The sequence below is a fragment of the Staurois parvus genome, unplaced genomic scaffold (assembly GCF_062004578.1).
Source record: "Staurois parvus isolate SC_StPar_1 unplaced genomic scaffold, SC_StPar_1.0 ptg000389l, whole genome shotgun sequence".
In the NCBI taxonomy this organism is placed as follows: domain Eukaryota; kingdom Metazoa; phylum Chordata; class Amphibia; order Anura; family Ranidae; genus Staurois; species Staurois parvus.
The window spans coordinates 5809721-5831249 of record NW_028318185.1 but is presented as its reverse complement, the minus strand read 5'-3'; the positions used below and the strand labels follow the sequence as shown (position 1 = coordinate 5831249).

At 42.2% G+C, this 21529-nt stretch overlaps 1 protein-coding gene across 2 annotated transcripts in view; it reads left to right on the top strand.

Moving 5' to 3' along the window:
- ZFAT (zinc finger and AT-hook domain containing) overlaps positions 1 to 21529 on the top strand; it is a 397998-nt gene that overhangs the window by 129022 nt on the left and 247447 nt on the right. For both annotated transcript variants that reach the window (XM_089685952.1, XM_089685951.1), the window contains exon 7: positions 5454 to 6820. In XM_089685952.1, the coding sequence (XP_089542078.1) occupies positions 5454 to 6820 (1367 nt within the window). The remainder of the gene's footprint in view (positions 1 to 5453; positions 6821 to 21529) is intronic.

The following is a 21529-nucleotide window of genomic DNA, read 5'->3' as shown; positions in this document are numbered from 1 at the left end:
CTGGTGCCATGATTTCCAGGCTCCTTTTTAGAGAAAAAATAATAAAAATAAGTGCATTTATTATTTCTTTCCCTAAAGGTGAACTTACCCTTTAACCACTTCAAGTCCAGACACTTTAACCCCCTTCCTGTCCAGGCCAATTTTCAGCTTTCAGCGCTATCACACTTTGAATCACATTTGCGCGGTCATGCAACACTGTACCCATATTAATTTTTTAGCATTTTTTTGAGACAGATAAAACTTTATTTTGGTGGTATTTATTCGCCACTGGGATTTTAATTTTTTTGCTATGTATATGAAAGTCCAAACGTTTTGGAAAAAGTGTTTTTCTTATAAAATTTTGCAAATAAATATTCTTTCTTCATAAATCTTGGCCAAACTGTATTCAGTTATCTTTTTAGTAAAAAAAAATATAACCCAAATTAGTTTATAACCAAAAATTAGAATTTTTCAAAAAACATTTTTATTTTTATTTTTTTTTATATTTGTTTTGTTTTTTGTTTTTTTAACATACTGTCACCCTAGGAGTAAGGTGTACTACTGTACTATTTGGGAGTGATGAAGATTTTTTTTTTTACACTGATTGCTTTTACAGCCTTTATGGGTGTAAAAGCAATCATTTCTCCTTCTCTCTGGCTGATTTCTTGCAGCCATTGAGAAATACTGTGAGAGCTGTGATTGGTCACAGCATGTCACATGGTACAAGGCTGTTGTGAATGGCCTGTACCATGTGACCTCTGTGATCATTCACAGATTTCACATGTAGTAAGCAATGATGTCAGAAGTGACATCTTGCTTACTATTAGTCATGTGATCACTGATTGGCCAATCAGTGATCACATGATCGGGACCTCACACAGAATATCTGGACACAGCGGGCACCGGATTGCGGTGCCGCGCGCTCCCAGGGAGCGCGCACAGGCAGGGAAGTGGGAAGATGGTTATAAACGGCCACCCGCTCCTGCACTGGTCCTGTGTGGCCTTTTATATACATGGGCCAGACGGGAAGTAGTTAAGTAACACTTATGACCCATTCAGATTTTGCCACCTTGGTTTGTTATGTTAACCCACCATTTTTGTTTAACATGCATTGCGTTAAGGTAGCCCCCAAATAGAAAATGAATATGGGCCTTTTTTTTCTCAATGCCGCGCATCACAATACATGAAAGTGCCTTACGGTGCTGTGTGTGGTATGCTGTAACTCATCTACTTGGGAACCGGATTGCCTTCGTGCATTGGGGTTTCATTCAAAAAGAATGGCCTGTGTTGAGGTAATGTGTGTTATATTAGCCTAACATCCTCGCTTTATGTCTAGAAGATATACAGTACTGTGCAAACATTTTAGCCAGATGTGAAAAAATGCTGTAAAATTAAGAATGTTTTAAAAAATGTATAATTGAATTGCTTGTTTTTCTCAACTTACAAATCGAGCAAACAGGCGAAAACTCTAAATCAAATTAATATTTGGGGTGACTACCCTTTGGTTTCAAACCAGCATCAGTTCTTACACTTGTACAAAGTAAGATTTTGTAGGATTAGAGTCAGGTGTCTGATTACCAATTATACCAAGCAGATGTTAATGATCATCCATTTCATATGTAGGTTGAAACACAATCATTAACTGAAACAGAAACCGCTGTGTAGGAGGCTTAAAACTGGGTGAGGAACAACCAAACTCTGCTACTAAGGGAAGGTTGTCAAGACAGTTTAATGTCAAAGGTCATACACCATGGCAAGACTGAGCACAGCAACAAGGCACAAGGTAGTTATAATGCATCAGCAAGGTCTTTCCCAGTGGAAGATATCAAAGCAGACTGGGATTTCAAGATGGTGCTGTTCAAGATGATTTGAAGAAGCACAAATAAATGGGCAATGCTGTGGACCATTGATGCAGTGATAATGCAGCAGATGAAGACACATCATGCTTACTTCCCTTTGCCATTAAGAGATGTCTGGCAGTGCCATCAGCACAGAACTCGCAGAAACCAATGGGACCCAGGTACACCCATCTACTGTCCGGAGACGCCTGGCCAGAAGTGGTCTTCATGGAAGAATTGTGGCCAAAAAGCCATATCTCTGACGTGGAAACAAGACTAAGTGACTCAACTATGCAGGAAAACATAGGAACTGGGTGCAGAAAAATTGCAGCAGAAGCTCTGGACTGATGAGTCAAAATGTGAAATAATTGGCTGTAGTAGGAGGCAGTTTGCTGGTGAAGGGCTGGAGAGCGGTACAGCGAAGCATGGTAGAGGTTCCTTCCAAGTTTGAGGCTGCATTTTTGCAAGTGGAGTTGGAGATTTGGCCATGATCAGTGGTGTCCTCAATGCTGAGAAATACATGCAGATACTTATCCGTCATGTCATACCAACAGGGAGACTTTTTTGGCTGTATATTTGGGGTTATTGTCCCGCTTCAGAATACATTTGGGGCCAATGTCATTAAGAACTATCTTCAGTATAAAGAAGAGCAAGGGGGTCCTGGAAGTAATGGTTCCACCCCCCGAGACCTGATTTCAACACCATGAAGTCTGTCTAGGATTACATGAAGAGACAGAAGGATTTGAGGCAGCCTACATTCACAGAAGATCTGTGGTTACTTCTCCAAGATGTTTAGAACAACCTACCTACGGAGTTCCTTTATAAACTGTGTAAGTGTACCTAGAGGAATTGAAAAATTGATGCTGTTGTGAAGGTAAAAAGTGGTCACGCCAAATATTGATTTGATTTGGATTTCTCTTTCGTTCATTTACTTTCCATTTTGTTAATTGATAAAAATAAACTATCACTTATATTTCTGAAAGCATTCTTTGCCTATAATGTTTTAACAGTTCTTTCTGTATCCTAGGAACTGCAGCACTCTAATATGCAAAAACAGATTACATAAGAATAAATTCAAAAAGTAACTAAACTTCTTTAAGTGCTTTCGGATTTATCCAGACATAAAGAGCATTGAAATAATTAATATATGAATACATTAATATAAAAAAAATCTAAATTCATACAGTGGGTATAGAAAAGAATCGCTCTACTTTAAAGTAATCACAACTCGGTGATTCTGTTTTTGTTTTTTTGTTTTTTTCTGACATGTTGGTGTTATATCTTTGCCTTGGATGTTATAAGTTGCACTGAGTAAATACAACTGGATTAAACAAAAACAGTGTCTGTCTTCATTTCAGTCTGCAAAGCAACAAAATGTGATTATTCTAAAGGGGAAGGGGGTGATTCTTTTCTGTACCCACTGTATATGAAACTTGGTGCTCAAAAATATAATGTGGATAAAGTGTTCTAGTGCAATGAATAAATAAAATTGATATGCCAACTCGGCAATGGGCAAACTACGGCCCGGCGGACCTCTTTAATCCGGCCCGCGGAGCGTGGCAAACATTGGCTGTCAGGATGTAGGCGGGGCAGCGTGACGAACTCCTCTCCTCTCACAGTCCGCCCTGAAGACCGGAACGGCGCGGGAACACGGCGAGAGGAACGCGCGGAGCAAAGGTAAGTGAATTGACACAATATGGGGAATGAATTACTATAGGGGGGATGAATTACTATATGGGGGATGAATTACTATATGGGGGATTAATTACTATGCTTACTATGGGGGAATATTACTATACTTACTATGGATGGCATGGTAGTGGCTGGGCTGGCCAGCAGCTAGTCCGGCCCCTGGGTCCAATATATGAACCCATTGCGGCCCTCAAGTCAAAACGTTTGCCCACCCCTGTGCCAACTCCTCAGAATATTGCAAAAATGGTGCTGTGAATGATTCTGCAAGACATAAGATACTCAACGTGCTCCACCACCTCCAGGTGTGCAAACTTTCCACCAAAGAAGGTGGACCTCTAAATCTAAAGGAGGTCAGTGCAGTATGTATTGAATAATCCAATAATCTCAACACCAGCAGTTTGAGGTGCACAAAGCACACCTTCCACCACTACATGGCTCCAGTAACCATGGGCAGGGCTCTCAATCTCTCCTCAGTTCAGCCAGTTAATATTGCCAAAAGAAAGAAAGAAGCAAGGCAAGCCATGTTGTGTAGTACCTTCAAGTAAAGCTATTTATTTGTGCAAATTGAGGTACTCACAATATCAACAGAAGAGACAGGGACAACATTGGTATTGCTGCATGGGGATCAGCAGCAATCAACTGCATTTAGGTGCCAGGGAACATCTTCAGGGGAGAGGAGGCTGATGTATGTGTTACCCAAGAAAGCGGCTACATTATGGACAGCTTTTGCATGACTCATGGCATGTGAAAATGGCTGCCTCCTTGTAGGTCAGCGTGCATATCGCCAATGCGCATGACCGGAAGTGACGTGTATGACGTCAACGCGTTTCGCCGATGGGCGTATCTCACTCAGCTTCGTCAAGACCAATGCCCAGACCAGTCTTGGTGTGATTTTAATGGTTTTAGGTCTGTGTGTATTTTCTCATACTGAGGTGATGGTGAACCAGGGCGACTGCCTGAGTGTCAATCATTAATGTGTAATAAAGCATAATTTTTGGAAATTTTTCTGAGTATCGCATTCTGTCCATAATGTAGCCGCTTTCTTGTGAATCTCTTTTCACAAATCTCTTCTTTGGTCTGCATATTTTTTGGCTACTGGATGGAAGCCATATATTGGGTGATACAGTAATTTTTATTTGAACCTCTAAATCTTTCTTTTACTAACTGATGTATGTGTTAACCTAATTATTATACAAGATTTATATAGCGCCAACAGTTTGTGCAGCGCTTTCCAGTGGAAAAGTGTGTTTTGGCCATTCTAGATCTTGTATCTTCCTTAGCCCATGACTGGATGCTGAAAGGAGAAGTTGGAGTCTGATGAGCTCACCCCTCTGTCACTCTGCTCTCTTCCCTTATCAACATGTTCCTTGTTTGCACAAATGGGAATTGCTGCTTGCATTTAAAAAAATACTCCTCTAATTTTGTATTCATGAATACTCTGTAACATAGCATGGCATAAGTGTTAAGCAAATGCCAGACTTGAAGTGGTTGTTTGTCTCCTGGGGCTCCTGACATATTCAAGATGGCGGGACCCAGATGGAGTATCAGGGCTATTGGTTCTTTACACAAAGGAGGTAAATAACATATAAATACATTAAATGCACTATAATCCATTGAGAATGCTGTTGTGAGAATGACTGGTCTGGTGACAGGGTCTTTTTAAACATGCTGAAGCTGTGCATTGTGGGGGATTTATTGCAGATTTGGAGGTTTCTGACAATAGGATATATAATGTTGCCTAACACACATCATCAAATCAGAAAGCGTTTTAGAATTGGTATCTTCTCACCCTGCTTATCCTCCTTGACCCTTGCCTTATTCTCCAAGTAGCCAGACTCTTAAAAGTTTTATAGACAAAGCTGGTTATGAAACATTTTTAAAGTAGGGTCTTGGGTTCAAAGGTAAAGTTTACATTTTAACAACCCAATTTTTCTCATTTTTCAGATTGGCCTCAACCCAACTTAAAATTTTCACCTGTGAATACTGCAATAAAGTCTTTAAGTTCAAGCACTCGCTGCAAGCCCACCTGCGAATCCACACCAACGAAAAGCCTTATAAGTGCCCGCTCTGCAACTATGCCAGTGCCATCAAGGCCAACCTCAGTGTCCACATGAGGAAGCACACGGGGGAAAAGTTCAGTTGTGACCACTGTTCATTCAGCTGCCTTAGCAAAGGTCACCTGAAGGTCCACGTTGAGCGAGTTCACAAGAAGATCAAACAGCACTGCCGCTTCTGCAAGAAGAAGTATTCCGACGTTAAGAATCTGATCAAGCATGTCAAAGAGACGCACAATCTGCTGGACAAAAAGGTAAAGGAGACTTTCGATGAGCTGAGGTTGCTCACCAGGGAAGGGAAACGGCAGCTCCTCTATGACTGCCACATTTGTGAACGTAAATTCAAAAATGAACTGGAACGTGACCGCCACATGTTGGTCCACGGCGATGAGAGACCCTTCGCTTGTGAACTCTGCAACCATGGCGCCACCAAGTACCAATCCCTTGAGCTGCACATCCGCAGACACCCCTTCGTCTATGTCTGCTCGAACTGTTTTAAAAAATTTGTGAGCACCGTCAGGCTAAAAGCTCACATCAAAGACTTCCACCCTGAGGTAGCTGAAGAAAGTTTGCTTCATGATTCCATTTCTCAGAGTTTTTGTCTTCTAGAACCTGGAAGTGACATCCAGCAGGAGGCCTTGGGGGACATGGAGACTAACTCCCAGGAGGACCTCAACGCACCTTCCACTTTAGATCCACAGATGCCTGTGCAGGAAGCTCTTTTAGATCAGCCTGAGAACTTGAAATCTCACAATGATGGTTTGCCTTCAGAAAAAACAATGGAACTGCATTTTGCTGGAAGCGAGCAAGTAAATCATATAACAGATTGCACTCCAGAAAAGCTTGCAGACTCTTCCAGTGTCTCTAAGGGAGTGTCAAGCGATGAACTTTTACACTGTTTGACAGAAAAAGAGAATCATCATCTTTATGCTAATCTCGGAGATGTACAGAGAGGAGATAATGTTCCGGGAGCAGTCAGTCATGTCACAGCTGAAAGCTCTCATTTGAGAGATGGAGAGTTGGATAGTTTGGTGAAAGATGTTCAGTTTAATCAAAGTGGCATCTCGGAAAGCATGGGTGAGAACGTTAGTAATGAGACCCACCAACAGATTCCTGGTCAGAACCTGGGCTGTGTTATTTCAGGAGGAGCTGGAGCTTTTATGGCCATCTTGAATGGACTACACAAGAGGCAGCTGAATATGGATTTACTTCAGAAAATCAGGAAGGTTTATGGGGAACTGGAGTGTGAATACTGTGGTAAGATTTCCACTTTTGTTGAAAAAGCTTTCCTCTTTAGTTCAGGTTTTTAGAAAATCCAGGTTTCAGGATGACCTGCTTCTCTTTTGTAAACAGAACATTTCTCATAACTCTTTTCTGATTTCTCATCAGCAAGCAAGAGTGGACATACCTATGGTGCAGGGTGCAGGGTTTCAAGGCCCTTTTATACTTTCATGGGTTAGAAATGTATGGGGACTACCACCTTCTGTCACATAGACCTGAACATTGCACATTTTCTACAGCTGGTGAGAAGCATTCAAGTGTACAAAAAATAAAAATGTAATATATTGCATCTTTTTTAGATGTGGTGGCTACATTAGTTAGCGTTTTTTAGGCTAAGGACATTTTCAGCATGTACAGAAATTACTTGTTGATTGTGATAGAAGTGCCGTGTCCTTGTCACTTGCTGTGAGTTTAAAAAAAGCACAAAGAACCTTACCTTTATTGTGCAAACTACTAGTCTCATCAATCCAGCATATCATATAGAATAAATCGCTGGTCTGCAAACTGCAGTCCTTTGCCTGCCTGTATCAGGCCCTGACACCAACAATTGGGCACTATTCCTCCCACTGACAAAAAACAATTGGGCACTATTCCTCCCAGATACCAACAATGGTGCACTATTCCACTGACACCAACAATTGGGCATTATTCCTCCTACTGATTAGCAACAATGGGACACTATTCCTCCCACTGATAGCAATGATAAGGCACTATTCCTGCCACTAATACCAGTTATGAGGCACTCTTTCTGCCACTGACACCAACAGTGGAGCACTATTTCTCCTACTGACACCAACAATAGAGCACTATACCACCCACCAACACCAGCAATGGTGCACTATTCTACTGATGGTTAGCAACAATGGGGCACTATTCCTACCACTGACACCGTTGATGGGGCACGATTTCAGCCATTGACACCAACAATGGTGAACTATTCCTCCCACTGACATCAACAATGGTGAACTATTCCTCCCACTGACAACAATGGTAAACTATTCCTCCCACTGACCTCAACAATGGTGAACTATTCCTCCCACTGACAACAATGGTAAACTATTCCTCCCACTGACATCAACAATGGTGAACTATTCCTCCCACTGACACCAACAATGGTGAACTATTCCTCCCATTGACACCAACAATGGTGAACTATTCCTCCCACTGACACCAACAAAGGTGCTCTATTTCTCCCACTGTTAGCACTATTCCTGCCACTGATAGCGTTGATGGGTTACTATTTCTACCACTGACACCAACAATGGTGCAGTATTCCTCCCAGTGACATCAACAATGGGTGTACTATTGCTATCACTGACACCAGTAATGGGGCACTATTCCTCCCACTGATACCAAACAGTAACTGGCCCTTCATTTAGAACAGTTGGAGGCCCCTGGAATAGATGAACAAAGGCAGAAATATTTGAAGTCTGTGTGACAACCTTGGCTCCCTTCAAGATGTGTAGACACGAAGGGACAGGAAGTGTGTTATTAGCAGCATCACCAGGTGTCAATAAAGGGAAAACTGCTTAAATTAAGAAAACTAATGCAGCCAGCACATCTAAAGACTGCTAATCTGCATATATTGAATTGCCTGTTTTGGGTTTAGGCACAGTTTAAGCATTCTTTAATCATGCTTTGTAATATTTGGGCAACAAGCATCTTCTTCACTCTTGTTTGGCCAGCTGTGAGACATGTTTCAATGCTTCTTCCATTTCCTTTTGAGACCATTTGGACTGTAGGTGAAGGGGGTTGTCACTGTCCGACTACATTTGCATATTATGAGCCATGAAAGAGTTCAGGGTATTTGAAAGTCGTATAGCAGCCGTGATCCCCTGTGTTTCCATTGTAGCAGTCCATACCATTGCCCCAGAGTGCGTATCCATTATTATTATACAGGATTTATATTATTATTATTATTATTATTATACAGGATTTATATATTATTATTATTATTATACAGGATTTATATATTATTATTATACAGGATTTATATATTATTGTTATACAGGATTTATATATTATTATTATACAGGATTTATATATTATTGTTATACAGGATTTATATATTATTGTTATACAGGATTTATATATTATTGTTATACAGGATTTATATATTATTGTTATACAGGATTTATATATTATTATTATACAGGATTTATATATTATTGTTATACAGGATTTATATTATTATTATAAAGGATTTATATTATTATTATTATACAGGATTTATATCGCGCCAACAGTTTGCTCAGCGCTTTACAATATAACGGGAGACAATACAGCAACAATACAGTTCAATACAAGAGGGATAGGAGGGCCCTGATCATGGGAGCTTACAATCTAGGAGGGAGAATGTTTGCAGTGGCTCATTGATCAGCTGACCTTTTTGATCATGCTGACCTACGGGAAGCTCATCTGAGGCTGCTTCTTTTGGCAAGGTATCCCAGAAGAAAGAAGCGCTTCTCATTGGTCAGTCCAGTCAGATAATTGTGTAGACCAACAAGTGCTCGCCATTGTGGGTATTATGAAGGATACTCAGTCTTGGGGTGTGTAATGTGAACGGACTGCGACACTAGCAGCATGGGGTATCATGGCTGCTATGTGCAGCGGGGTCCAGAGGGGTGGCCAGGATATTTGGAGTAACTTTTAATTTTTCTTTAACTACTTCTTTGCATGTATGTAGTACGTCCCAGAGAGTGGAGTGTTACGCACAAGTTCCCAGCTGCAGTGACAGCCGTATGCTTGTGCGCCATTTCTTCAGCTGGCTCCCTGCTTGCTATAAAGCAAAAGTGAACCAGGCGGCTATGCGGGTGATCCCTTTTAGAGTGTGGGGTCCAGTCCCTCCATTTCTGCACCGGTATCTCTGCCCCAATCTCTCCCTCCCCCCCTTTCCTTTAGTGGTTATCAAGCTCTTCCACCCTTCCCAGGAGCCCAGGATCCCATTGGAAGGCTTCAGGATGGCAAGCGGGAGGGGACTGAGGAACATCCATTTTTTGATCTCTTCTGCAGGAAATGCAGTTGGAGGCAACAATGATTTAGTTCGGGTTTCATTCCCTGGCTGTTACAGCCAAGGAAGCCGCTATCCAAGCACACTCGATGTTTGGTTAGCTGCTTTGGAAGGGCAGGGGAGGGTCTAATAAAGAGTACCTGCCAGCTACCTAATTCTATCACATGGAAGTTTGTTAACCCATTGTGATAGCAATGCAGTTAAATAAAATAAAAAAATTTAAATAAAATTATAAAATGTATTAAAGGATAAGTTCATCTTCTGCTAAAAAAAATAATAAATGCACATTTTTGCAGGTAATAAAATGTGCATTTATTATTTGTTGCAGCCATTGCACCAGCTCTCAGAAGATCACTGGTGCCATGCAGGTCTCCTGCAAACCTGTCAGTATATCTGCTTGCCCGAATGGGATGTACGGATAAGCAGATACACTGACAGCAAGAATCAATGACTTACCACGGCGCTCCACAGCTGAAGGCTGTCAGGACTTTTAGGTTCTCATTCACAGAGTACTGTCAATGAATGGGCAGCACAGTGCCTAAATGGTTAGCACTTCCGCCTGGCAGTACTAGGGTCGTTGGTTCGAATCCCAACCACGGCACCACCTGCCTGGAGTTTGCATGTTCTCCCTGTGCCTGCCTGGGTTTCCTCCGGTTTCCTCCAACACTCCAAAGACATACTGGTAGGTGACTTGGATCCTGTCTGCATTGTCCCTAGTATGTGTATGTATGAATGTAAGTTAGGGACCTTAGATTGTACACACCTTGAGGGTTAGGGACTGATGTGAATGTACAATATATAAGTAAAGCGCTGCGCAAATTGACAGCACTATATAAGCACCTGAAATACATAAATAAAAAATGATGCGGCCATGTGGGCGGGCTGAGAAGAGATGATCCCCCACTAGCTATCAAAGCAGGGGCCAGTCTATTCATAATATGGGTATAACGTGTAATATGATGTAACCTCAGACCATGTGAGAGATCCTATGGTGCCACTCCAAGCCAGGAAGCAGACATTGGAAGTGGGAGCAGCATCCATGAGTTAAGCCCGAGTTCACATATATGCGGTGCGGTATATCACATGTGATTCGCACAGGAACCGCACCACATTCCTGTGCACATCACATGCGATTTTGAGTGCGATTTGGAGCCATACATTTTGTATCGGTCTAATCGCACCGCACCCGCACCAAAAATGTGCAGGACCCTTTTTTGGGTCCACGCTAGAATCAGATCGCATGGATATTCACACCTATGTGATCCGATTCTGCACATCGCAACGTGTTTTGCGGACCACTTTCGGGGTGTTAACGTGCACACCCACAGCGGTTCGCATGATTCTGATGCGGTGCGGAATTCACACAGAAAACGCTGCAAATTCCGCACCTCATCAGTGTGAACCAGGGCTAACTGTGTGTGATAGGGGAATGCACACTGCTCAGATCAGTCCTCGAAGTCCGGTGTATATGGGATGGCCTCAGACGCTGCTCCGCCCACACCCTTTCGCGCATATTGCCCCACCTCTAATCAAGCCCCCCGGTGAGCGGGGCGAAATGCGTCTGGTGGGGGTGCCTGGACTGGCAGCTGAGGCCATCCTATATACACCCGACTCCAAGGACTGATCTGAGCGGTGTAACATGTTATGAAAGGTGAACTTATCTTTTAATAAAAACAAAAGACGCGTTAACCCTAACTCCTGTTGCCCTGTACACACCCACAAATGCAAATGAAGGCACAGCTTGCGCACTTGTATGCAAACCACTATTGTTTCGCACATGTGAGGTCTTACTGCGAATATCCGAGTGAAGGCAATAATTCTAGCACCATGGATCACACTAACTCTAAACTGGCTGTTAGAACATTACCTGTGGAGATTTTTGGGTACCGTAGTTTTTTTTTTTTTTGCGATATCACGGGGGCATTCAATTTTACGACTTGACATGTTTGGTATCTACTTGGTATTTTCTCAATGCAACCCCATCTTTTATATTTTACCAAACCTATTGCATTAAAATTAATTTTATTCTATTTTTTCCCGAAAATATGCGTTTGAACAGTTGCACAAATACTGCGTGACATAAATAATTGAAAATACTATCTTTTTATTCTACAGGTCCTCTGCTTTGAGAAAATGTAAAAGGTTATGGGGGTTTTAGGTAATTTTATGGGCAAAAGTGCAGATTTTTACATGTGTGCAAAAAAAAAGAAAAAAAAAAAAAGAATGCTCTAGAGCTGATCTGGTTAATGCAGATCTCCTGTCACAAAAATGAATAAGCCTATTCAGGGGTGTATTTACTACAAGGCAAACAAGGCATTTGCCTAGGGCGGCATTTTTCAGGGGGACAGAAGTGACACGCAGCATGGGGAGCAGGTGGGCTCTGAGAAGGGCTGCTGGACGGTGTATGCAGAGCCTGACTCTCATTCCAGCGGATGGTTTGAGCTGTGAAGGTGAGTGTCTTTCTCCCTCGCTGGGGGGGTGGCCAGTGTATGGAGGGAGGTGGTGGTGGTTGGTGTTAGGCCTTCTCTGCGGGGGAGGGGGGTGGTGTTGGTTGGTGTTAGGCTCTCTCCATGGGGGGGGGGGGGGGGGGGAGTAAAATTTTTGTGTTGCCTAGGGCAGCACAAAGCCTAAATACACCACTGAACTTATTGAATGACAAAATAAAAAATCTATTCTGCTTCAGTCTGGGGCAGCGTACACACTCCATTTCCAGCATCTGTCAGATCTGAGCGTCAGTGCTGAAGGAGGACAGATATACAGTTCTGATGTAAAATCATTCACCCACTCCGCTGGGAATAAAGGGGTTCTGTCTGTTTTCCAGGGTTGAGAAACTGACATTCTGGCTCCTAAGAAGCAACGCCTCAGGATGCCTTTTTGATTTTAGATGGTTCTTTTGATATTATTGACAGAAGAGCCACCCGGGCCTGGACATCAGAGATACACTGCTGTAAGGAGATAAGATTAAGGTCCAAAAGGTTCCATTGCTTTACTATCCTACCGGATGTGTATAAACTGCAGAGTTCATCAAAGCATCTCCAACATTATCTGATATTTGCAGAAATATGGTTTTTGGTTCCAAGGGAGTTCAGTACCAGAGAGAGCAGATTTTTTTTAGCTCTTTTTCTACAGATAAGACATTGACATTTAGTGAGTATGAAACTTTCTCTCTGTTACAAGAAACTTTCAGGGACATTTGTTACATCTGTGTTGTTGGCTACATTTACACCTCTATGCTAAAACTAGGGATCCACCGATACCACTTTAAGGTTGAGTACCGATACTTTTCCTCAAGTACTCGCCAGTACCAATACCGATACCTATTTTTAGGGACAGGACAGGACTTGCCAACAGAAGTACAGAAAGAGACATGTAACAGGACTCAGTGCCAGAAGTAGAGCAAGGGACATCTAACAGGACTGAGCACTCATGAACAGAAGTACAGCAAGGGACATGCAACGGGACTGCCAGAAGTACAGCAAGGGGCATGCAACGGGACTGCCAGAAGTACAGCAAGGGGCATGCACCAGGACTGCCAGAAGTACAGCAAGGGACATGCAACGGGACTGCCAGAAGTACAGCAAGGGACATGCACCAGGACTGCCAGAAGTACAGCAAGGGACATGCACCGGGACTGCCAAAAGTACAGCAAGGGACATGCACTGAGACTGCCAGAAGTACAGCAAGGGACATGCAACGTGATGGCCAGAAGTGCAGCAAAGGACATGCAACGGGACTGCCAGAATTGCAGCAAGGGACATGCACCGGGACTGCCAGAAGTACAGCAAGGGACATGCACCGGGACTGCCAGAAGTACAGCAAGGGACGTGCACCGGGACTGCCAGAAGTACAGCAAGGGACGTGCACCAGGACTGCCAGAAGTACAGCAAGGGACGTGCACCAGGACGGCCAGAAGTACAGCAAGGGACGTGCACCAGGACGGCCAGAAGTACAGCAAGGGACGTGCACCAGGACGGCCAGAAGTACAGCAAGGGACGTGCATCGGGACGGCCAGAAGTACAGCAAGGGACGTGCACCGGGACGGCCAGAAGTACAGCAAGGGACGTGCAACGGGACTGCCAGAAGTACAGCAAGGGGCGTGCAACGGGACTGCCAGAAGTACAGCAAGGGGCGTGCACTGGGACTGCCAGAAGTACAGCAAGACGCATGCACTGGGACTGCCAGAAGTACAGCAAGACACATTACGCGCCGACAGAAGTACAGCAGTCAGCGAGGGACATGTCGGCACTCACCTTAACCATGTGGGGAACATAGCCCTCTTCGCCTCCACGCTGACATCACGTCCAGTATCAGTTTCAGGTATCTGTGCATTTGCACAAGTACTGCTACTCATGTGAATGCCTAGTATCGGCACTGATGCCGTTACCGGTACATCCCAAGTTAAGACAAATTTTCCTTATGGTATCTTAGGGTTTTATTGGGGATAACACCATCTTACATTGGAATAAATGATTATGCACCTGAAACATCAAAAGTGAACCACACAAGTGCAAAGCAAGAAAAAAAAGCTGAGAACGGGGCAGTGTTTTGAAACTTCAATTCTGCTTTGCCATAGCACTCTGTAGGCAGAGTGCATGGAATGTTACCTATAGGGGACGCTTTATCAACTGTTTCACATGGCAAGGCCATGCTAAGCAGCAGCAGTGAAACGGATAATGTGACTGTTTCGGTGCCCCCTGGTATGTGACATGGACTCAACCGAGGAGCTGGGTCTAAGTGACAGTTGGTCTTTACCAGAGCAACTTGCAAGACATGATGAGCCTGAGATCCTAGTGGCACTGTTTTGTTTTTTCTGCAAACTGACACCAGGTCGTATTGCCCTACCAAGAGGAGGCTGTTCACAAGTCATCAGGTTATGAGGATGGTAAGATCGGGGCAGAGGTCTAGGCAGGCAGCAAGTACGAGTAGATGGGTCCAGGCAAGGGTTTTGGTGGGCAGCAAGCCAGCAAGAGAGTAGTCAGATCCAGGTGAGGGTCTTGTTTGGCAAGTGAGAGAATAGCTAGGTCTAGGCAAGGGTCTTGGTGGGTGACATGCAAGAGAATAGTCAGGTCCAGGAAAGGGTCTTGGCAGGCAGTAAGTGAGAGAGTAGCCAGGTCCAAGCAGGAGTCTTGGTAGGAAGCAAGCAAGAGAGTAGTCAATCAGGTCCTGGCAAGGGGCTTGGTGGGCAGCAAGCAAGAAAGTAGTCAGGTCCAGGCAAGGGTCTTGTTAAGTGACAAGTGTGGGATTAGTCAGGTCCGAGCATGGGTCTTCTAGGGTGAGGGCTTCAAGTGTGAGTTGTCAGGGTCAGCAACAAACAAGTAGTTGGCAGGTATAGCATTATCACACTCGGGTAGTTGGTGATCAAACACAGCAACAGCCACTTTGACCCTTGAGCTGCCAGTGCATTTTTTGTTTATTTCACACGTTTAAAAAATAATTTTAGCCCTGAAGATTGCATAAACCCCCTAAAACCTATATTTTCTGAAAGCAGACACCGTAGAGAATAAATATAGTGGTACTTCTAATTGTTTGTTACATGATATTAGCATAGAGGTCTAAAATTTCATTAAAACATACCCTTAAGTTAACTTTAGGGCACACAAACGTAATAAAGTACCCATTTTTGGTAAAATATAGCAGATAAGGTTGTGCTGAGTAAATAGATACCAAACATGTCAAACATTAAAATTGCATGTGCCTGTAAAATGGTGACAAACTTCAGTAAACTGTATTTTCCATAAGTGCCGTTTGAAAAGCCCCTACAGTCATTTTTGAGCTGCCCAATAACTCTGGTGCTAGAATGATTGCTCTCACTCAGGCATGCTTTGCAGTATCTAACCTGTTTCGCAATCAACTTTTCATGCATAGGCATCTCTGATGCTTGCATTTACATTAGGGGGGGGTGCTCAAAATTTTTTCTTGTAGGGATTTTAGGAACTTATTTTGTTTTTACTTAACATTTTTTTTTCCATCCCATACAGTAAGTCCCTTTATATGACAATTTTTTTGTGACCGGTTCTCTTTAATGAGACATCCAGGGAACATAGGACTCCTGATGCCTCGCCTCTCCTGCAATGAATCTAATGTAGTGCAGATCACACTGTGTTAGATTCTTCCTCAGCCTGGGGATATTGAAAGGGGGACCCCGAAGTGATGTTTTAGACATTGTCTCAGGGTCAGCAAGAAGGGAAGGAGAATGGACACAATTGTACAATGTACGGACCTGTCAGTTAAAGGTTTACAGGCTGGTGCTTAAAGTGCTTGTCCAGTCAAATAAAAAAAAGAAAAAAAAGTCAGCAGCCTAACAAAAAAAAAAAAAAAAAAAAAGCCCAGCCACTCACCTGTCCCACGATCCAGCGATGTATTCCCTACAGCCTGTTTCACAGACTGTCCTTGCTCACCGGCGCAGGCATCCTAAGTGTGGGCCCAAAGAATAAGAGAAGGTAGAGGTTCATAAATATATTGTTATCAACCAATAATGGTCTGCCCAGTAACCAAAAAACATACATTTAGAAAGAGGGGGGGTTGTGAAAAGAGATTCACAAAAAAGTGGTTACATCATTGGCAAAATGCGATACTCAGAATAGTTAATTATGCTTTATTACACAATAGTTTTAGACAATAGGGTAAATACCCTGGTTCACCATCACCTCAGTATGAGATAATACAAAAAGACCTAAAATCACATAAAAGCAACATCAAGACCGGTCTTAATATAAATGTGTTGCATATGTACCAGGGTGGATTTGATTTAAATCAAACTGATTTAAATCACGATTTAAATCACTAGTCAGTAAGGCTTGATTTAAATCCTAGTTTTCTACATAAAGACTAATTCTTGCTGGTATAACTTTAATATACAAGTAGATGAAGATTTTTAGAATAACAACTTTTTATATTAGTTTTTTTATCCCCAGTTTAATAGGTTAATCATTCATATTTGGACAACTTTTCTGTTGTACTTAGGAAGGAGAAAAATAATCATTCCCTTAATAACAATTTAAATAGATTTATTCAACTGAAACAATAACATTCCAGCAGATGTGATTTGCTTAACCATTAGCCGCCCGGCCTATAGCCGTTTGGCGGCATCAAAAGCGCTTTAGCTTTCCGGGTGCATGCCATTTGGCGTGCTCCCGCACATGCGCGGTTGCAGAGCCGCGCAGCGGCGTGATCTGTCACCGGCCGTGTACCTCGGACACGGCCGATGACAGATCTGAGTACCGGCTCCCGTTGCAGGTACCATGTGACATGCTGTGACCAATCACAGCAGGTCACATGACAGTTGTATACAATTGATGGCTTCATTCATGCCATCCATTGTATACTAGTGCCTAGCTGTGAATGGTCACAGCAGGTCACATGCACATGTCATGTGATTAGCTGTGGCCAAATTACAGCTAAGCACAAAAAAAAAAACCTGAATGAATCGATGTCATTCAGGTAAATGCTTGCTTATAGCAAAGTAATTCTTTGCTATAAGCAAATTGTGTAAAAAAAAAAAATACTGATCACTTCCCCAAAGTAGTACAATGTTACTATGGTAACATTGTACTACTTTGGTCATAGTAAAATATGAAAAAAAAATCTTAAAAAAATGTAATAAATTAAAAAAAAAAAAATAAAAAATATATATTTTTTTTTTTTCATACTGTCACCAGTCAGTGTCCCTGTTCACCGCCATGCCAGTTATATGATGACGCTGTACTGCACTGGTGACAGTATGTAAAAAAATATAGTGAAAATAATTTTTTTAATTTTTTTCATTTGCCAAAAAATTATGACAAAAAAAATAAAACTTCAAAAAACTCGCCATTCCTCTTATGAAGTACGTCCGACTGTCTACTCTGCAAAAAGGGGTCATTTGGGGGATATCTGTACTATTCTGACATTTGGGGGATATCTGTACTATTCTGACATTCTTGGACCTCAAGAAATTAGATTGGCTGTCAGTACTTCAGGATTGATCAATTTTCAGATCTATACCATAGTTTGTGAACTCTATAACTTTCCTACAAACTAAAAAATACATCCTAATTTGGGTTATTTTCACCAAAGACATGTAGCAGAATACATCTCGGCCTAAATTTATGAAGAACAATTATTTATTTGTAAACTTTTATAACAGAAACAAAGAAAAATGTTTTTTTTTTCAAAATTTTTGGTCTTTTTTTTGTTAATTTAGCAAAAAATAAAAACCCCAGCGGTGATTAAATACCACCAAAAGAAAGCTCTAGTTGTGTGAAGAAAATGATAAAATTTTAGTTTGGGTACAATGTTGTATGACCGCGCAATTGTCATTCAAAGTGTGAGAGCGCTGAAACCTGAAAACTGGCCTGGGCAGGAAGGGGGAAAATTGCCCGGTATGGAATTGGTTAAACAAAATCTATATATTTTAAGAAACTTAGACTGTCAGCCCCTTCCTCCTCACACTTAGTTTCACTTTCTTCTTGTGCAGATCTATTCCACTCCAAACAATCAGAAAAATATTGTTTCTATTCTATTCACTGAACTTCTTGAAACTTAGCAGTGAAGGGGCTGATTCTGTATTCATAGGTTTGTAGAAGTTAGGATGAAGGTCTTTTTCTTAACTCTGTTCATGTTATAACATTTTTGCTGTGAAGAAGAGGCATGTGATCTCCGCTGAGTCAAATTCAGTTTTGAGAACTGCAAAAGTAAACCAATCATCTGTGATAATATCTTGTAGGCAGAGAAACTGCCCAATAATCTTACAGAAACCTCTGGAGGAGCATGACATTGTGAATGGATTCATGGAATTTATTTACCAAAAAAATTAAACATATACAGCCTTATTCTACATAATTAAAAAACTAATCTTTATTTCATGATGGAATAACCTTTGGATGGTAATATATTTTCCTCAAAAAGCATTTTATTTAAAAAAATCAGATTTAAATAAAAAAAATCAGATTTTTTTTTTTTTTTTTTTTAAATCATTGATTTTTATCCACCCTGATATGTAATGACGGAAACCTGTCTAGTACATTTGCAGCACCAACACATTGGTTACACCACCAGTAGGGGGTGTGTAAAAAAAATTGTACCATCAGGTATAATAAACGATACAATGCTATGCAATAATGGCTGATAACGGGCACCATATAATGACAAGATTACCCATAACCCAATCAAGGTAATGTGGGTGAAAAAGTGAAAATATATATGGGGATACGGATGCCCCTATAATGACAGGATGATTGCAATACAGCCCCTATTCAGGGCATGGATGAGTGGTGAACATGTACCGATTCACAGTGGACATGCCCATATGTATATATGCAGAGTCAGTCATGAAAGAATCACTGTTGGTATCCTTAATTAGATAAAGATGATTAACCATTTCAATACCGGGCAATTGTACACCTTCCTGCCCAGGCCAGTTTTCAGGTTTCAGCGCTCTCACACTTTGACAATTGCGCGGTCATACAACATTGTACCCAAACTAAAATGTTATCATTTTCTTCACACAACTAGAGCTTTCTTTTGGTGGTATTTAATCGCTGCTGGGGTTTTTATTTTTTGCTAAATTAACAAAAAAAGACCGAAAATTTTGAAAAAAACACACGTTTTTCTTTGTTTCTGTTATAAAAGTTTACAAATAAATAATTGTTCTTCATAAATTTAGGCCGAGATGTATTCTGCTACATGTCTTTGGTGAAAATAACCCAAATTAGGATGTATTATTTAGTTTGTTGGAAAGTTATAGAGTTCACAAACTATGGTATAGATCTGAAAATTGATCAATCCTGAAGTACTGACAGCCGATCTAATTTCTTGAGGTCCAAGAATGTCAGAACAGTACAGATATCCCCCAAATGACCCCTTTTTGCAGAGTAGACAGTCCGACGTACTTCATAAGAGGCATGGCGAGTTTTTTGAAGTTGTATTTTTTTTGTCATAATTTTTCGGAAATAGACAAATTAGTTTCACTTTTTTTTTTTTTTTAAATATTGTCTCCAGTGCAGTACAGCATCATCATATAACTGGCATAGCGGTGATCAGGGACACTGACTGGTGACAGTATGAAAAAAAAAAATATATATTTTTTTTTTATTTTTTTTAAGATTTTTTTTTTTCATATTTCACTATGACCAAAGTAGTACAATGTTACCATAGTAATATTGTACTACTTTGGGGAAGTGATCAGTATTTTTTTTACACAATTTGCTTATAGCAAAGAATTACTTTGCTATAAGCAAGCATTTACCTGAATGACATCGATTCATTCAGGTTTTTTTTTTTTTTTTGTGCTTAGCTGTGATTTGTCCACAGCTAATCACATGACATGTGCATGTGACCTGCTGTGACCATTCACAGCTAGACACTAGTATACAATGGATGGCATGAATGAAGCCATCCATTGTATACAACTGTCATGTGACCTGCTGTGATTGGTCACAGCAGGTCACATGGTACCGGCAACGGGGGCCGGTACTCAGATCTGTCATCAGCCGTGTCCGAGGTACACGGCCGGTGACAGATCGCGCCGCTGCGCGGCTCTGCAGGAGCACGGCCTGCGCATCTGTGGGAGGACGCTGATGACATTTGCCGGCCGCCGTTCGGCCATAGGGCGGGCGGCAAATGGTTAAGATGGCAGGGCCCTGCTTCAAGGGGTTTCTTCACCGCAACATGCGGGCTATAGACCACCTTCATGTAGATGACATTGTGAAACCTGCTGGGTCCTCCGTCTCTTGTAATGTATAGATGGTGCCTTGCACCTGGATAGTGAATCACATTGTCCCCATCCTACAATGAATTGATGACAAATGGACAGTCAATCAGTGTATATTCTCCTGCTGATATATGTATGAAGTGGCAAATACACGCCTTTTCCGTCTACCTGTGTGACAGTTCACTCACCACCCGAGCCATAGGGGATACTTTCTGGAAGTTTTCTCCGTCTGAGTTATCAGGCATAGTTCCGGGGACAGCCACCACCATCGGGACTGCAACTGGTGGGCTCCGTTCTCCCCTTGTTGCCTGTGCAGCTTTGCACAGCTCATGGCCCACCAATTTGGCCGCTTCCCTGCTTGTCGGCGTGTATGGCGCCAATGCGTGTGACTGGAAGTGACGTATGACGTCATCCTAAGTGTGGGCACCCAGCTTGCGGCTTCACTGCTGTGTGCCCACTGCGTATGGTGAGTAGCACTGCGTCTTGTGAATGGTCCTGTAGTCTCCTGGGACCTGTCACGTGTCCCAGAAGACTTCGGGGAGGGAGGACAACTTTTGCTTCCGATCACCTAGGTGGTTGCAGTGGAAGCGGGGACCAATTCCTCATGAGGAGCGAGGGACCAATACTTAAAACGGAACTTCTCCTTTTGGGTTGAGCTCCGCTTTAAGTACTTTCATGGTCAGAGGACATGCCCAGCATCATTTTTGGGAACTCTGGAAGTTCTGGAGGTAGTGGAGGTCCTAAAAATCTTGGGAATGGAAGACCCAGTAGGAATCCTGTGAGCACTGTTACAATGATCCATTTTACTGCAAGGTTACATCATGATTCATAAATTCCTCCCTCTGCTGCCCTAAAATGACACTGTGACAGAGTTAAGCCTGCCCTGACCTCTTCATCATAGGTCTGTTTAGAGTGAAGCTCTGCCACGTCTTCAGTGATAAATGTCTCAGAACTTTACAGATACACTATATTGCCAAAAGTATAG